Consider the following 17,350-nt stretch of genomic DNA (forward strand, 5'->3'; position numbering starts at 1 on the left):
TCCGCAGCACAGCGTGCTCCCTGCCGTAACCTTTAGTTCATTACCGATTCAGGGAGTGAGTGCCAGCTATTGAATCAGAGGGTTGGGACCAAGCTAAAGGTCAGGATTGTTTCTACGTACATAAAAGCAAGCGTAACCTCTTCTTCTTTCCAAAAGCACTAATATGTGGAGATGTAAAAGTTCATGTCTGGTGAATTTTGTGGCTCTCGCGTCAGGGTTGTGAAGCAAACAGACGGGTAAGAAAAGACAGCTTCTCCATTGGGGAGAATCACATCAAGGAGTGCCGGAGTTTCGGAGACAGTGGGCCCAGGCGGACAGGCATTGTTATTCCCCAGGGTGGGAAGAAATGTGTTTCTGCCAGCAAAAGCAGACAATACCTGGGAGCAATTTGAAAAGCCAGGCGAACTCCCAGGGCTTGCTGGCCTCCAAGATAACGCGTCTACCTGCGTCCTGTATCCCACTGCAGCGCTTTCCTGCTGCTGTTTTTTCCAGCTCGTGCTTGCTTTGCACAGTCTCTGTGCCTCCAGCAGCTTTTGAGCCAACTTTGCACTTTAAACTTTTCTTTTTGCCTTTTGTAGTTTGACTTCTATGATAGAGGACCGAATGCCTTGCATCTGTAGGGAAAGACAGTCTCTCCTTCAAAACACGCACGGACTTAGATACCTCTGCTGCATGTTAAATTGAAGGATTTTGCCTCTGTTATTAGGGATTTCTCAATTGTTTAAACATTTCAGTGCCTTTCATTAGCAAAGGAGCATTAGGTTGCCAACGCCAGTTCCTCAGTCTCCCCTCTTTACTCACCTGCATCAGTTATAGATTAATCGTAATCCCCTGCGTCACCTGTGCTCCATCAGACTGTTTGCTCTAAGGTTTTGTTTCATTACAACTTTATTATAGAACGAATTTATTTTTTTTTAAAGCCATCAAATGGAAGGCTGAGCTGTGAATTTTCCTGTTAAACAGGAAGATATCCCAGGTCTGTGCTGTGATTCAGCAGATTCTGCGTTCTCAGCCCAGGCTGTCACCAGATCAGTGCTGTGGAGTTAAGTAGCATCCGTGACTTTCTTTTCCTTAGCTCCGCTAGCTGTAAAATGGAGACAGGGCTAATCTCTCATTTGTCTAACTGGGTAGTGTTTGTCCTGCACTTCAGAGATGCCAAATGCAATAAAACTGCTGAGCATCCTTCCCCTAACAGGGTTGATGATTTACACCCAAAATGCTCATTTTTGTGCTAAAACAAGATCACCTGAAAGATACTGCGGTTGGAACCAACCCAAGGAAGGGGGGAGGAGGAAACCATCTGTTACACAACAGCAAAAATGTTTCAGGGCATTCGCCTGGGAAGCTCTGGGTGACGAGTTTGGAATGTGAAGGTTTATTTATATGGATGGAGCTAATTTTCTCTAAGTTATTCATTTTTCACTTAGGGAATTACCTAATCTTACAAGAGAGTCTAGGAGGAAAGATTCATTTATTCTTTGTCTCATTCTGCCCCAGGCAAGCCTGAAGATGCTCTGCCTCTTCTACTTCTGCTTTTTAACTGATTCTATTAATGGAGCTTAAAGATTTTTCTTCTTCTGGGTAAGAAGGGTTAATCTTTCTTGTTCCCTCTCACCCTTCTCCTCCTCTTTTTCTGGAGAGTTCTTTTTTTGGCGTCTCTGGCTCCTTCTATCATCTTCTCCCCCTAATCTGCCACTATCTGAAGAATTCATTACATTTCAAATCAGAGGCCTTGCTGCATACATTAGCAGGTTTTAATAGACTTGCCACGACTCAAAAAGGAGGAAAAAAAGAGAGAAGATTTAAAACTCTTGTCTTGCCGAAAGCAGACAGATTGACTCAAAAATGACTCAGTCAATAAAAGATGAGTTTTGAAAAGGCTTCCCTCCGCTCAAAGGGAGCTCGTATTCCAGCGAATTAGGTTTTTCTAAGCCCACTGTCAGAAATTAATAATACATACAGCATGTAAAATGGATTTAGCCCTCTACAGCCTTATACAAACATATCTTTGACTTGCTAAATGTAACACGACTACCAGGATTTTCCACCCTTTATCCCAGGAGTTTGTCATCTCTCCAGAATGGTGACCTCAGTGGAATTTTTGAACACATCCAAAAAAAAATTGCTAAATGAGATTTTCATTAAGAATATGTTTCTACTTCCCTCACCCTTTTTCTCCACCCAACCCCCCTCTGTCAGAGCATTTTATTATTATTTGCAGTCAAAATTATGCCAAAAGCTCTTGTTTTAAACTCTCGAGCTATCGAGTCCCTTTACTAGACTCTTTCCGTGACTTTCCTTCGAAGAAAGAGATACTGAGCCTCCTGCATTGTAGCAGAAATCTGTCGTTTGTTTTTTTTCTGCTGCCACAAAAAGGCTTATAAGGCATTAAAAGACCTCTTTCGTAGAAAAAAGAAAGGGCTTCTGTCTTATTAGATCTATCCACAAGTATTCTTTTGTGAGTTGAGGTCTTCCCAGGTGGTTCTGCTCACCTTGCTGAAGGGAGTTTGGACATGCAGGTGGGAAATCAGTCACCACTCCTGCTTGTTCCTCAGCTGATAAGAATTAAAAGAATTAAAAGTGGTACCAATTTTAACCTGCTGGGTGATTCAGCTAGATCTTTTACTTAAACTGCCCTTGCTCTGCATTTGGCCAGAGCTCTAAGAATCCCTGGAACGTGGTGGATTTACCAGGTAGGTCCATCCAGCCTTGTGGGTGGCTGTGAGCTCACTCTCTTTTTCCATCTCATTGTTTTCTCGTTCTTCCAAATGCCCCTGTGGTTTTATTTTATTTTATTCTTTAGGTCTCAGAGTGCTTGACTCAGTCCTGAAATCTCTTCTGCATTCTCTCTCTCTGAAAATCTTAATCCTACTCCTTTTTAAAAATTATTTATGCTGAATTATGCTTTATATTAACTCTGCAAGGTTGCTGCGTGTCCTTGCCTCCTCATGATCTGTTCTGTCCCCTGGCTGTATTATCTACAGGTCGGCTTTGTTGTCCTATGCTTGCGGAATGTATTGTGTGAATGTATGGCAGCAATGTGACGTCTGGCTCTGGACTGTCCCTTCTAGATGACGTAGAGAAACATTTAAAATGTTAGTGAAGAAAGAAGCATGCTAAAGGTTCTGGTTTGGGCCATTATGTGCTGTACAGATGTTTCTCGGACTTCAAATGGGCAGAGCTCATAATTTTTTAAATGTGTTTATAGGTTGTATGAAAAGGCTGAGTTTAGAGTTGTTGACAATACGTACCCAAGAAGCGCAGTGATAGTTCTGTCTTTGCTGTTATCTCAAAGAGGAAACTTGCACAGATTTTCTTGTGCTTCTCTGGCTCCAAAGAGGAGATCTCTGAACAGGGGTGTTGGTGTTCAGAAGAGGCTTCATCTAAGTAATGAAAAGCATTTTTCACAGAGATGAAGGTAATAAACTAGTTCAGCAGTAGCAAAAGTATTCCCTTCATAAAAAAAATTCTACTTTTATCTCCAAGGGCAGACTGTTAGGTTGGTGGGTTTGGTTTTTTTAATATAATGTTGACGTGTAACTAGAAATGACCTGTCCTCAAAGGACAGCTGGTGGAACATCGCCTTCTCCGACTCCATTTTCCCCACTGCTGAAGAAATTTGGGTGACTGGATCCCTTGGTTCCTTCTCGCACAGGCATGGACCCTACTTACTCATTTCTGTCCAGGAGCCGGGAGTGATTATTTGAAATGAGACAGGGCTTCTGCTCCTTGCCCCGCTTCACTCATGAACATTAGCCGTGCAAATGTTGGTTCTTGCGTCCCGTTGTAAGACACAACTAGGAATTATACAGCAATCCCAGGAAGGGAACGCTTGTCTGTCTTGCAGATGTTTAGTCCTTGGTGCTTAAAAAGCATTGGAAGAACCAAATGTACAAGACCTAGAAATCGGCTGGATTTTTGCAGCTGGAAGAGGTACTTGAATCATTCTTCCTCAGGGTCTTTTATTTATAACATACCAAGCTCCTTCCCAGGATATGGCTCCGAAGTTAATGTCCTGTCATCTTGTGTCATAATCAGGAGCTTTTAGTGTTCTCCTGAAGACATGCTCCTAATGTTGGTATAGAGATGAACAAAATTGAAGGGAACAAGCTTGACTTTTCCTCTAGTTTTGTGTTTGTTTCCAATTTGGTTCATTTTTTAATCTGTTCCGTGTTCTCTTGACTTGAAAAAGGAGTTTTCCCAGTGAATATTGTGTCACTTTAGCTTCCAGCTGCTCTACTGGGATGTGGCCACCCAATAATCTCTTTAGGAATAATTGCTGGTGTCTTTTCAGATCATTTTTGTGAAAGGTGACAAACTGCTTGCCGCAGTGAGATGTTAATAACACAGAGATGCCCTTTGTTTGAAAGCTGGTGCAGGAATTACCCCATGCAGTTGTTGGAAAGTCAGAGTTGTAATGGTAAGAAGTGAGGAACAGATCTGCTCATTTGCATATAATTCCAGGGCTTATGTGTCATCTTTTGTGTGAACCATACAATTTCTAGCGCGGTAGGGAATGTGCGCTCATAATACAGAGGGACAGGAACATGGGCTCTCTCTCAGCGTGGATCAGGGTTAAAGAGATGTCATCTGCTTGAAAGGAGGGGGTAGAAAAGAAGAAAACGCGGTCTGCAGGAGCCGCACGGAGAGAAACAGGCATGGATATCTAATGAACACAAGTTGTCAGAGCAGCTCGGGAGAAGCTATACATCCCGTGGTCCCTCTGACTAGGCATTGGGAAAAGGGCAGGATCTGTCTCCTTTCGGGTGTGTCTTGAGTGGGACTTTCCCTGTGGCTGCCTTGAGTCACAGCTGAGACCCATTGCCTGGTTTTCTCGTTGCTCTTGTAGACGAAGGCTGCTCAGCTGTGCCTTTACCAGTCAGATACACTAGGCCGAGATGGACGTCTTCCTCTACAACACCAAAATGAAACTCTTAAAGACTCTCTTAACTGCAGCTGAGGGCTTTCTAGCATGTTCCCAGTGTAGGTTTCTCAGCTCTTTCATAAGGAGATGATTATTTTGGAAAACGAATGGTGCATGTACCTGTGTTGTCTTGTGATTTAGAGTCAGAGACATCCATAAATACTTCTTTTGCCTTTTTTCCTTTTCCTTGTCTCTCTAGGAAGCCAGAAAGTCTCTCTGAGTAGCCAGTCAGGCCCAATGATGAACTTAACAATTAGAGCCTTAGTGCCCATCTTCCAAAATTTCTAATAAAATTGCATTAATATTTAATACCCTATTATTAAATATTTAAAAATTTAAAACTGAACTGGTTTGGAAGTTAGCACGTGATGAATAATTCAGAATCGGGGAAACGAGACTCGGCGTTTGGGCTGAGACAGATGTTACCTTTCCCATCTGCCTGCCCAGAGGTGATTTTGGTGGTCCTGCCAGTCTCGGGACAGTTTGTGGGGATTGCTTGGAGACTTCAAGCCTTCCCTTCTTGCTCAAGAGCATTAGCACGAGGTTCAGGGAAATAACCCTCCCTATCCATAACAACACCACAGGCTCCTGTGATGGAAATACGAGCTCCAGAGGCTGAAATAATGTGATTGAAAGCCTGGTTATCCAGGAGATGGCTCTGTTTCCAAACATCTTTCATGCTCTAGGGAAAAAAGATTGCTTGTCTTTACGTCTGTGTCACATTCCTGCAGTTTTGTTGCTTGAAAGCCCTTTTTCCCCTGTTGCCGTTGTGCTGTTCCGTGCTGAACCAGTGTTTCGTTCAGCTCCACCACGATCATCTTTAAAGGATTGTTTTCATAAAGTGGCCACCAGAAAATGAAGTAGAATGTGAAAAATATGCCAATAAAAATAGGGCAGAACCTGCTGTCCTGGGAGAGGAGATCCGGGGCACTCCGAAGAGCACACGGGGGAAATGTCTGGTGTGATTTTTGAGCAGAGTAAGTGCCTTTGGGACCTGCTGCAGGAGCACGAAGAGCAAAAAGAAGGGTCTGGGGAAGGTTTGACTACTTGGCAGCCAGAGTGCTTTCAGGCCAAGAGCAATATGTTTGCAGTGCCAACACTTCAAAACACTATTAAGGGGATAAACAGGAAAAAGGAAGGATTGAATAGAAGGAGTGAGTGGAGGCTTTTTAGAGCTTAGTTTCCTTTGGAACAAAAGCCCTAAAACAGACTCCACAATCTTCTCCCATTAAAAACACAAATAAGGTGGTGTGCTGCAGAGACTTGCCTTTATCTGTTGTGGTGCAATTGTATTTTCATCCCCGCTGGCTGGCTAAAACGGTGTGCGTTTTTCCTCGCCGTGCTGCGCACAGCGGCAGCGCTTCCATTAGCCCGGGCCAGGCAAACAAATGAAATGGCAGGCTGACCTTTCAGCAAAGCCGCCTTACCTAGGGACGGGGGCACCGGGCTTTGTCTCAAAAAAGTGACCTCTGGAGCCGGTAATGGTGTTGTAATGTCTGTCAAGGAGAGAGGCAGTTCATGGGTAGGAAGGGATTTAGTCCAACGCAGCGGCGTGTTCTGACGTACAGCCACCTTCCAAATAGTCAGGGTTTAGCGTTCGGGCTGTGCATCCCAAGTCAGAGCTAAAGGATGCCTATGTGGTATCCGGTCCCATCTTGGACTCCGAGATACACATAGTTATTTGATAAGCTACTTTAGGAATGGTGGGAATCTCTTTCGGTGTTTATTAGTTCTATATTTAGATCCATCTGCCAGCAAAGCCAGGATATCTTTGTGTTGTGAGCGCAGACTTCGCAGTGCAGGGGAGAGAGGGAGGCAAGATACTGTAAGTAACATCACCTTGGACACTATCACTGAGTTCCAAATAGCATTTCCAAGAGTCTCAGCATCAGAATTTGAGCATAGGAGGTTTCTGGAGTAAGAGCAAAATGGCTATGCTCCTGGGAAACCTTGAAATCATTTCTTGCTAATGGTGAAAAGCTCCTGTTTGTAGCCTCAGTGAACATCTTTAGATAATAAACTTTAAAGCGGTCTCTAATGCACGATTGAATATTGTCCACCCTGCATTGTGAATGACTATAACTCCTGCAAATAATCTTCACTTGAGAAGGAACAAACAAATATTCCTGGAGCAATTTTTCTGTGTTTGTTTTAATAGCAGCTGTTGGGTGCTGTTTCAGAGGATTAAATAGTGTCCGGTATTTTGGGTAGTAGGAACAGCAGTGGTGTGCCGGTGGAAACAAGGTAATGGGCAGGGCGCAGGGGAGGGGATCAGACTGGGGATAAATTTGCCCATTAGATGCTCCTGCAGACCACCCCATGTAGTTAACAATGCCTGTTATCTATGTTAATTACGCAGTCCCTAGGATTAATTCTTACGTTAGACACTTGAGTGGTTTCAAAACCACTCTTCTTCTTGGAAAGAGCCTCGTGGAGAAGTGATTCTTCTTCCTCTGAGAAGTGATACTAGTTATGTCCCTGTTCTTGCTACCAGACTTCCCTGAACTACAGCCCATGAAAAGCTCCAGTGCCGGGCTTTGGGTTTTTTTGACAACTCCAAAATAGATTACCTGGAAAAGAGGTGGACTTGGAAGGTTTATGCCTAATATTTGCTGGCTTGTTCTACAAGCAGAAGGTAGCTGCTTTCCTGTAAACTGAAGCGACACAGTATATTTGAATTTTTAAGGTGAGGCTATTTTTTGCATAATGACTGGCTGCAGCTCCGGCTGACATCACTTTGTTCTGGGAAGCGCTGCTGGTCTGTAATGGCCACGTGGAAGGGAAGTGTGGCTGGGAGACTTTAATCATCGTTTGGGGGCTGGAGGGAGATGCCTTTCTGGTTGGTTCACAATTTGTGACCAGGGTGACAATCCGAACTTCCAAACACTTTGTGCCATCTCATACTGATTGGTGAAGTCCACCTTGGGCAATAAAAAGCTCTCCTGAGGCTAACTCATCCTGCATCTGGGGCGAATGTTGCCGTCCCCACTGATTTCTAGATTGCTGTGAACAGGCTGGGCGCATCGTTTCGGCCAGTGATTTTAGAGCTACGTGGGGTCTCTTTAGTGTCACTGCACTGCCTTTGCCAGGAGCAGCGGGGACACGCCGTGGGGGTGGCTGAGGAGCTGAGCTGGGCTTCCCAAAACCTGCTTGTCTCCTGCCTTCCCCCACTCCCAAGCAGCTTTGCCCAGGAGGAGGAGAAGGGCAGAGGAAGCTCCAAGCAGTGCCCACGCCGGGATCCCCCGAGGGAGCCTTTTGCTTTGTGGGGGTTTGTCTGCCAGGGCTCAATCCTGTACCCGGCCAACTGCAAGTGTGCCGCTGAGTTTTGCAACCTGGTGTTGTAATCTCAGCATTATCAGGAGGAGAAAAGAACTCTTTACTTAATCCTAATCCACGTTATATGCGTGTGTAGGTACTACAAGAGAAAGTTTATCCCCTTCCATAGCTTCCTCTCTCCAGTCCTCAGTGCCCTGCTTCTTTCACCCTAGCCTCCTGGTGTCCTCTGCCGCTTCGTGCAGGTTTATCTAAGGATAAAGGTTGATTATGGACTTGCCTCCAAGAAACGGTACCCTTGGGAAGGTACGTGGGTTGTCTGAAATGGGGGTTCAGACAAGCATCTTCAGGGAAGAGAAACCTACGGGAAGTTTTTTCAGTGGAGAGTCCTTGGGCAGCGCAAGAGCTGGAGTTGGCTGTGGCAGTGGAGACCTTTGCTTGGAATGTGCTGCCTTTGCAAACCCTTCCCTGAGCTGCTGGAAGGGCAAACTGGTGGCTGCGGGAGGGGGCTGGGAGCTGCACCGAACCATATGGTACACACACAGTTTAAAAATAAACCAGTGTTGACTGATCAAATAAATACCACTTAGGTTTAAAATTGAACAGCCACTGCAGTCTGTTGAATACAAAACTGTTTTTACCTTCAAGAAAAGTTGTAATTCATGGTTGTAATGTCACAAATTGCAAGTTTTCCAAAGAACAATTTGAGTCTGGCAGACGGTGAGGCCGGGTGAGCATGGCATGGGGCGGCCGGGACGTGTGGTTCCCCCGCTCACCCGGGACATAAAACATACCTATAAAATCCAGCAAAGCGAATTTTGTTTCTCAAAAGCAATGGTCATAAACTTGCCAACACCAGAAAACGCTCAGCTCCTCTTCTCTTAGCCTTTATTTAATATGATACAATTTATTTTTATATTGTGTCCTTCACAGAGTATCACAGAACTCTTTTCAGATGCTGTTCCTCGTAAACTGAAGCTGGAAGAGAAAACTTCAGCTCGGGTTTGAACAGGGGAATGACTGGAAGGATTTCGGGCAGCGTTAGAGGTGCAGCCCGACGGGAAGGACAGACCTGCAGTAGGAGAGTGTCATTAAATAGCAGTTTGGGGGTGACTGTGGGTGATGCTGCGTGGCGTTGGGGAAATGGGGAGGAGCAGCCTGCGTAGGTGGAGAGAACAAGGGTAATGATGGCCTCGCTTCTTGGGATTGAGAAAAGAGCATTTCCTCTTCCCATTATGGACCTTGTGTGAGCAAGGTGGCACTGGCATCCTTTCTGTAGGCTGGAAACAAAATCCAACCAGTCTGTTGTTTAAATAGAGCGGGGTTGGTAAAAATACAGTATATCCTCCATAGCCATGTTGGGTGGTGTCGGTCTGAGGCGTCCTGGCAGCGTCAGCAGGGCCAGGAATTCCTGCGTAAATGCTTTGTCCTGTGTGTGCTGGAGTGAGTGACCCCCAAACACGTTACTAAGGGAAAGTAACCTTTAATGGAGAGTTAGAAGGGACTCCAGGCCTCTCTGAGAGACAGATATATTAGCTGGGATCGCAACTGAATTAATGCAGCTACATGGCTTGTGGCATCTTTGAGGACGGGCAGAACAAATTTGTGTTTTCCTGGAAAAGACTAGTGGTGCATTTAATTTCATGCCACTTTTGGCATGCTGAGAGCTCCATTGTTTCCTCCTCTTTCCCTGGGGAAAAGGTTAAGCATGGATTTGGTTCTCTTTGGTGTAGAGGCTGCTATTGCTATTGATTGACCTAGCTGAACTCGGAGCAGGAGCCAAAGCTGTGGTATTTCCAGGCAGCTGTGAACATTTTCAGATGTAAGGAGTGTAAAAGCAATGGAATAAAAAGCAATGACATTTTCAATATGAGACCAAAAAAGCCCAGCTCATATTTTATTTATTTATCCAAAATAGTTTGAATTATTCATTGAAGTCAATATAAGTGTGTGAAAATACAAGGTGTTTCAAGAAGCAGCATCATTAGGGGGAATTTAATCATTTGGCAATAATAATTTTGTAACAGGTTAATGATTTTTATTTTTTTTCAGTGAGGATTTTTCCCCCCCATCAAACTCTTCAGGACACGCAACTTTTTGTGCATACTCTCAGACTGAATACAAAGGAGATGGGGCAGTATGATTTCCAAATGTTTTCGTTTTCTCTCCGTTCTCCTCCTTTATTTATTTATTTTTTTTCCAGGGAAAGTAAACAGCCAGTCATTACCCCTGACCAAGGCATAGCCTGCCAAATCTCACACTTATTTTCTCAGTTCTTATTTGTTTCATTAACGCTTCAGGGAGGGATGCTTCAGCATCCCTTCTCTGGGATGAAGGATGTCTGTGGTGTGACTTTCCCCATCCCTGGCTTCTGCAGAGCAACCTGCGCCTTCCCTCGCCCCGGTGTGTGCGAGTGTATCGGAGTCGAACGTGGGATCTCACACAAGTGCTCTGGATACAGGGATTCTGGCTTTCAAACGCTGCCATTTGAAGATGTAATTAAACCTAATTCTCCCAATGTTGTGAAAGATGTTAAAGGATCAAGACACTCAATGTTCTGTAGGTGGTAGATAAAGCGGGTGGAAGCAGTAATGCTGTCACCAGAAACCTGCTCCGTTAATGCACCTCGACCCGTCCTGAAAGGTTCTCCCTCACTCCAGTGGCCTCTACGCCTCTGCCTTAAACATAGCTCTGAAACGCGCTGAATTGCACTCTGCAAATGATGACTTTTAAATAAATTTTTCCTGACCGCGCTAGAAATTTGGTGGGAATTAGCGGTATTAGGTGAGGCTTAAGAATTAGTGCTGTCATGTCTTTGAATTCAGATGCAGGGCGAATGAGCTGCCTCTTAGCTTAACATCTTCACCTGGGGGGGGAAATACTAGAAAGATTAATTCCTGTCCCCAAGCCAGTGCACGTGCTGCTTGTGCTGTTCTCTGGGTGCAGTGCCAGGGCCATACGTGGGCAGAGCCATGGTGCAGTGGGGCAATGTAGGTGTCCTGTGCCTAAACGCGGGCATCCCGTGCCATTTTAGACACCCCAAAGTGTCCAAGATGTTGGCCTGGGGCTGGCTGGTATGACACGGAACCTGTAGGAAATCTCTTTCCTGCAGAAGCGTGGTGGGAAGCTGTGAAAGATGCCCTAGGGTGTCTCAAATGGTTTTGCTTCAGAAGTGGGACCCTGTCCTACATTTCTCAAGCCTCAGGTTACCTCCCTACCGAATTGCTCCTCCGTGAACCCTCCTCACAAGGTGGCTCCTCGGTTGTGTCGGCAGAGCCCTCAGGGGACAGCAGAGGAGCGGGCACTGTCCTCGTCACTGTCCTGGGTTAGTCTGGGAATAGCCCCGAGCTGAATTGTTTCCACGGGATAAATAAATACTGCAGGAGGTAGGCATCAGCAGTTGCTATAGCTGAACTACTGAGCACTGCGATTTAATGGGGTGTAAAGGAAGAGCCGTCCCTGTTTTACAGTCGCGGTTCAACAGACCTTTTGCTGGGGGCAGTTGCAAACTTAAACATTCCTATTACGTCCCTGTAGCTGCTTGTGTTTTCTCCTGCCCCGTCCCCAAGCTGTGCCACTAAAGAAACGCTGTTGGGGAATTGCTAAAGGAGCCACGGAGGGGATGGCAAGGCTTTATCCTGTCACTGGCTGGTGCTGGCACCTTCAGCTGTATCTACATGAGCAGTTACCAAGTTCAGCACCTTGAGCCATTGCCTGACACAAGGCACTTCTAACACGGAGATAACGCTTTTTTGTGCAAGGTGAATTCTTTTAGCCAGGATGGCTGGCAACAGTAATACACCGAAACTGCCGCAGGCACTGCAAAGGGGCCGGGAGGAACGGCAGGGAGGAGGCGAGGGCGCGCTGTCGGGAGTGAAGACTTGCTAGTCCTTCAGTTAAACTGAAAAACTCATGATTTCTTACGTAAAAGACTGACTGTAGTCAGAGTTTTTCCTTTTTCACCCTGAGGGTAGTGGAGGAAAGCGTTGCTACCGCTTAGTTGCTGTTCCAGATGCACAAGGGTGTAGTGTAACTAGGCCAGCGCTGTCGGGCGGGCGATAAGGCTGCAACCCAAGGGGTGCGAGGACGCTGGCGATGGCCGTAAGCAGTACCAAGTCTGAGAGACAAAACAGTGGAAAACGCGCTAACTCTTCATGAATAACAAAAGCTGTTCGGGGAGTTCATGAATTAGGGTGCCATCCAGCTCCAAGGTTATAAAAGTCAGGAAAGGCAGCCTCCGCGATGCAGTAGGAAAAGGCAGATTTACTTTTCCAAGGCTAGGCTGCATTTATTAGGAAAAAAAATATCGCTGTTGGACGTGTGCGATATATTAAAGGCAGTGCTGTCTCTGACAGTGGCGAAATGTTATTTACCACTGCGATGTGGTCACTGAATTTTTACTTTCATATATAGGATTTTGTCCTTAACAGTTGCGTAGCTGCATGAAGACTGTGAGAATATTGAGGTCAGAGCTGCCAATTAACCTCCTGATTTCAGAGGCTGATTACTTAATTAATCAAAGGCCCAGACCCAGCTGAGATGATGGGGAAAAGGTTGTAACAATCCAAGGAAGGGTTGAGTTAATCACACGGTGATGAGTTTGGTAGGAATGGGAAGGTGAGTGGCCAGGAAAGACACAGCCTTTCCAAGGCCATGAGAAGGGGCAGTGTGTAACCCACAACCCTTCGGGCTCGTAAGCGGGGTGTGGATGCTCTGTTTACCTTGCATCCCCCAGCAGTTGGGGGTTTCCCTGTACAGCAGTGTTTCAATAAACAAACTGGTATGTGATGATCCCCAAGAGTGGCTTGTTCCCCTCGATAAAGCGAGGTAGCGCTGGGGGGAGACCCGGAGTAGGGGAAAGAGTTTGCTCAGACATCGTCTCCGCAGGCCGCTCAGGAAGGTGGGACTGAATTAACCGAAGGTGAGGAGTTGGCCAGCGTTAACTCTCCCTGCGTGGATGCTCTCACTCAGAAGTAAAGGGACATGTAGTTCTCTTTAACCATTAAAGAGTTCCTGTCCTTGCCTGGGGATTAAGCTGAATTGGATTAAGGCCAAAGCACTTCTGAGCAGGGGCATCCTCAGTGGCGTTTAAGGCACTTTAACTTAACATGTTGAATTATCCCTTTGTCCCACCCGGAGCGCCTAACTAAAGCAGTACAGAAGATAAGAGGAGTCTCGCGTTCTCCTGGTGCGCTCACAGCTGCTCAGAGGTGAATCACAGGCAAGTCCTTGGCCTTGCAGTTACTGTCCTACGTGCTTCCCGCGCTACGCTTGGGAGGCTGATGGAAACGCTTTTTGGCAAATACTTGAGCAAAAACTTTTCCAGCTCGCTCAGGAGACAATAATGCTTCAGTGTGGGCCGTATAAGCCCAGCCAAAAAACCTTCCTTTGTGCTCAAGCAGTCACCTTGCACCGGAGTTTATGCTATCGTGGTGCTGGACCTTGAGCTAGCTAAAATAAAGATGTATGGCCTACACATGCTGCAATTATGTCTGATCAGAGCACAGACGAAGCCTTAAAGCTCAGAATGACAAGGAGCTACCTGAGGAAGTCTATTTGTTTGCTGTTAGAAAGAGTCAGGGGGTTTTTCCGACCCTGGACCGCAGTGTTGATAAAACAGGCTGACTTGGGAGACATCTCTGGTGTATATTAAAGTAAAGCCAATCTCTGAAATTAATGGGGGGATAAATTGAGGTTTAATTACTCGGCAGGCACCTTGGGTGAAAGATTCATGGTAATTGTTGTGTATCCTCTTGAAGGATTCACAGCGCTGGCAGCTCCCTTTGTAGCAATAAAATAGGGGGTGAGTGGCAGGCAGCCTCCCAGCACCGCTCTGCGGGGGACTAGTCCGGCTAAGGTAGCAAATGCGAAGAGGCAGCAGTGCTCTTCAGGCTTTTTCTCTCAATAAAAGCCCCTTCCCAAATCTGAAGGGATTCCTAAGCAGTGTGTCAATTTGAGATCAAAGCACTTACAGTCAAATCCGGAGTCGGTTGGAGGAGATTTCCCTCATAGGCAGCTTCCTCCTGATGCAACCATACAGAGGCGTATTTCTTACTGGTTTTCCACTGTCTTGCTTCCTGTAGCGTAACACCCTTCTCTTGGGTTCCATGTAGAAAATAAAATGAGGGGGGAAATGGATGCTATAGCTTTGGATTTTGTAGCACGTTGTTAAAGGGCTGGCTGAGCAAGAGAAAAATCCATCCCACCAAGACATGCCTGTTTTCCTTATTCCCTAGGGTATTATCTTTTGGTCTGCTGGGACCAGGAGGAGAGGGATCTAGCTTCCCTCTTTCTTTACTCTGCCTGCTTAATTCACTTTTAAAGAAAATTAATTAACCTTTTCAATTCACTTAGTTTGGCTAGCACTGTAAATACCACACAGGGGCTCTGTGCTGATGACGTATAACAAAATACCCGTTTTCTTCCCTTACGCAGAGCTGAAGAAGCAAGTGGAAAGTGCAGAACTGAAAAACCAGCGTCTGAAAGAAGTTTTCCAGACCAAGATCCAGGAGTTCCGCAAGGTGTGCTACACACTAACAGGGTACCAGATTGACATCACGACGGAGAACCAGTATCGCCTCACCTCCATTTACGCCGAGCACCAAGGGGACTGCCTGCTTTTTAAGGTAGGTCGGCGCACTCCTCGCTGCACCTCCTTCCTTGGGTCTTCAGCATGCCAGAATGTATTTGCTCTTACTCAGTGCTTCGACTGGAAAATCACTGCCCCCCTGCTACATGACAGGTTGTTCCTTACGAGGGAAGTAAAGATCCTTTCTTCTTCTGAAAAATGACTTTAGAAGGTTTGGCATTTGGTCTCCCACTTATATATCAAATTCAGGAGTAAAGAGAAGAGACTATATATGCATAGTACCTAAGGCATCTGGCCTTGCACTTCACCTTTTTTATATTATCAGTTATATATGCCGCAGTAATAAAACCTTATGTAACCATCAAGGTTTCATCCTTACTTCACTGAGATATGTGTCTTTACTGCCTTTGCTGTCCTCTGGCTTGTCTGCATGCCATCATCTTGCCTTTATGTAAATTGGAATCCCTTTTGAGCAGCAGCTCATCCTTGTGTGTGTGAAGTGCCATTTATGTGAAGAGCACAGATAAGTAGCAGTAACAGTCTGTCTTCTGTCGGTCTGGTACCTTTATTGGTCTAGCTGGGTGGGCTGCGGCTGGGATCTGGCTTGAGAGGCGCTGTCTTTCTTCTGCGTTACCTTCCAACCAGCACAGCTGGGGTGATACATTAGAGAGCTGAGGTGTGACATTAGAGTCACCAAGCTGCTAAGTGCCATCTTTACGTTGGTCCAAGTGTTAACAGCCCAAGTTTACAGGTCAGTGGGAGAACTTTGTTCTTTTTGGTGGCAAACACAACTGGCACTTAAAATCGAACCTGCCTCCCACTGATCTGCCTGGGGTGAGTCTCACTTATGAGAAGGATAAGGGTTTTGGAGGCGTTCAGTACAGGAGGGCACTCTACAAGCAGGACCTGGAGAAGTTCTGTATCTGCAGACCTACTCTGTGTGCCGCGTGTGGCTTGCTGTAGTATTGTTTCTTTACAGAACAGGACAATCGTTTTCCTGTTCTGCAACTTTAGAGCCTCAGGAAAAACCCCACTAAATAAAGCAAGTGAGGGTAAGTATAAGACAGCATCTAGGATCCCGAGTAAAACTAGGAAAATGCCCCCAGAACAGTTGTATTGCATGGCCTCATGAAGTTTCTGGACTAACTGAGAGAAATGGGAGCAATAAAAGAAAACTCAGTGTCCAGGGAGAAGGAGAACTCTGTTGGTTTCCTGAGAACAGTTTTCCATTGAGATGGTGCCATGCTGTCAGCTCTAAGACCTCCAGAGGCCTGTGGTCTCACCCGTAGTCTTAAAAGTTTAGCGAATGAAACTTCAGCAGACTCCTGGAGATGTCTGTTGGATGCCATGCGCAGACCATACATGTAGAGGCTCTTTCTGCGTCGTATGAGAGGTGTGTGCTTGGAGAAGGTTAAGAAAACATGAGAAAATTTCATACTGACCACCTGAACAAGAGCTGGCTGGTCTCAGTAGTTTGTCTCCAGTAGGATCAAATTCTCCTTCATGTCACAGCAGTAGAAATAATTTACATGCAAGAGAATTGAATAATCAAGTATTCCTCTTCCTGAACACAGTCCTTGCTGTCTCTTCTTCGCTCAAGTCTATTCCCAAGTATGTCCAGAGGATGGAGGTAAGTGTTGCCAGGTAGAGGAGCAGCAGTTCTGAGATCTCGCGTCTGCCAAAGCCAAGGCTGGATTGCTTATTGATTCATGGAATTCCTCAGCCTCTCTTACCTCAAACACCTCTTTGGGTAAGAGAAGCAGATTTGCTAATTAGAGCCTCAACAACAAAATCTCAGTGTCTTTCTCCCTGTTTGGTAAATCGCAGACAATTCCCACCGTCTGCAGCTTAGAATAGCAGTAGAATATAAACAACAAATTATTTCCTTGCTGAGTCCAGGCAGCTGGTTCTCATGTACGTACCAAGGCTTGAATCCTGACTACGGCTTCCAGCGAGGTTCTGTGTTTACGCTGTGGAATTTCTGAGCGGTAGCAGACAGTGGGCGTTTGTGTGCATTTCATTAACCCAAAGAGGTCACAAAGCAGGGAAAGCTATTTGTATTTATTCCGTTCAAGCAATTTATGGAACAGGGTCTATATAATTAAACCGGAGAAGTCCCCTGGCCCTTTACAAGCTTCTGTAGTTTGCCTGTAAACTTTAGAGCATGTTTCAGTAGCACTGCTGGTGGCTTTTAATTTTCAGGGAGGCTTCAATAGCAGGGATGCGATAGGAGCCACTGTAACGTAACCCCTTCAAAGCTAAATGGAGATGAAAGATGTGCTTGGTTTTCCTGACCAAGGTATGCTGTTACTGTAGTAGAGCTTATTATCTAGATGTCATATGTGTCTAGCCAGTTCGCATTAATTGGAATTACTACTTCAGTGAAAGGGTTAACCACAGTGCCATGCTGTGAATATAAATGACTGCATCCATAAAAGAGCAGTGAATTTCCACGAAACCGTATCAGTATTGGCGATTCCTATCGATGCAACAGATGAGCTCATCAACTTGAGGGATGTTCCGGTGGTTTTTCAGACCCTCTGTGTGTGAGTGCGTAGGCAGCA

The 17,350-nt window shown here is 45.7% G+C and overlaps 1 protein-coding gene across 6 annotated transcripts in view; it reads left to right on the plus strand.

The window, feature by feature from the left end:
• The window catches only part of MAD1L1 (mitotic arrest deficient 1 like 1), a 367,938-nt gene that overhangs the window by 262,129 nt on the left and 88,459 nt on the right, over positions 1 to 17,350 (plus strand). For all 6 annotated transcript variants that reach the window (XM_063344898.1, XM_063344899.1, XM_063344900.1 and 3 more), the window contains one exon: positions 14,633 to 14,823. In XM_063344898.1, coding sequence (XP_063200968.1) covers positions 14,633 to 14,823 — 191 coding nt within the window. The remainder of the gene's footprint in view (positions 1 to 14,632; positions 14,824 to 17,350) is intronic.

The sequence above is a fragment of the Chroicocephalus ridibundus genome, chromosome 8 (genome assembly GCF_963924245.1).
Source record: "Chroicocephalus ridibundus chromosome 8, bChrRid1.1, whole genome shotgun sequence".
Lineage (NCBI taxonomy): Eukaryota > Metazoa > Chordata > Aves > Charadriiformes > Laridae > Chroicocephalus > Chroicocephalus ridibundus.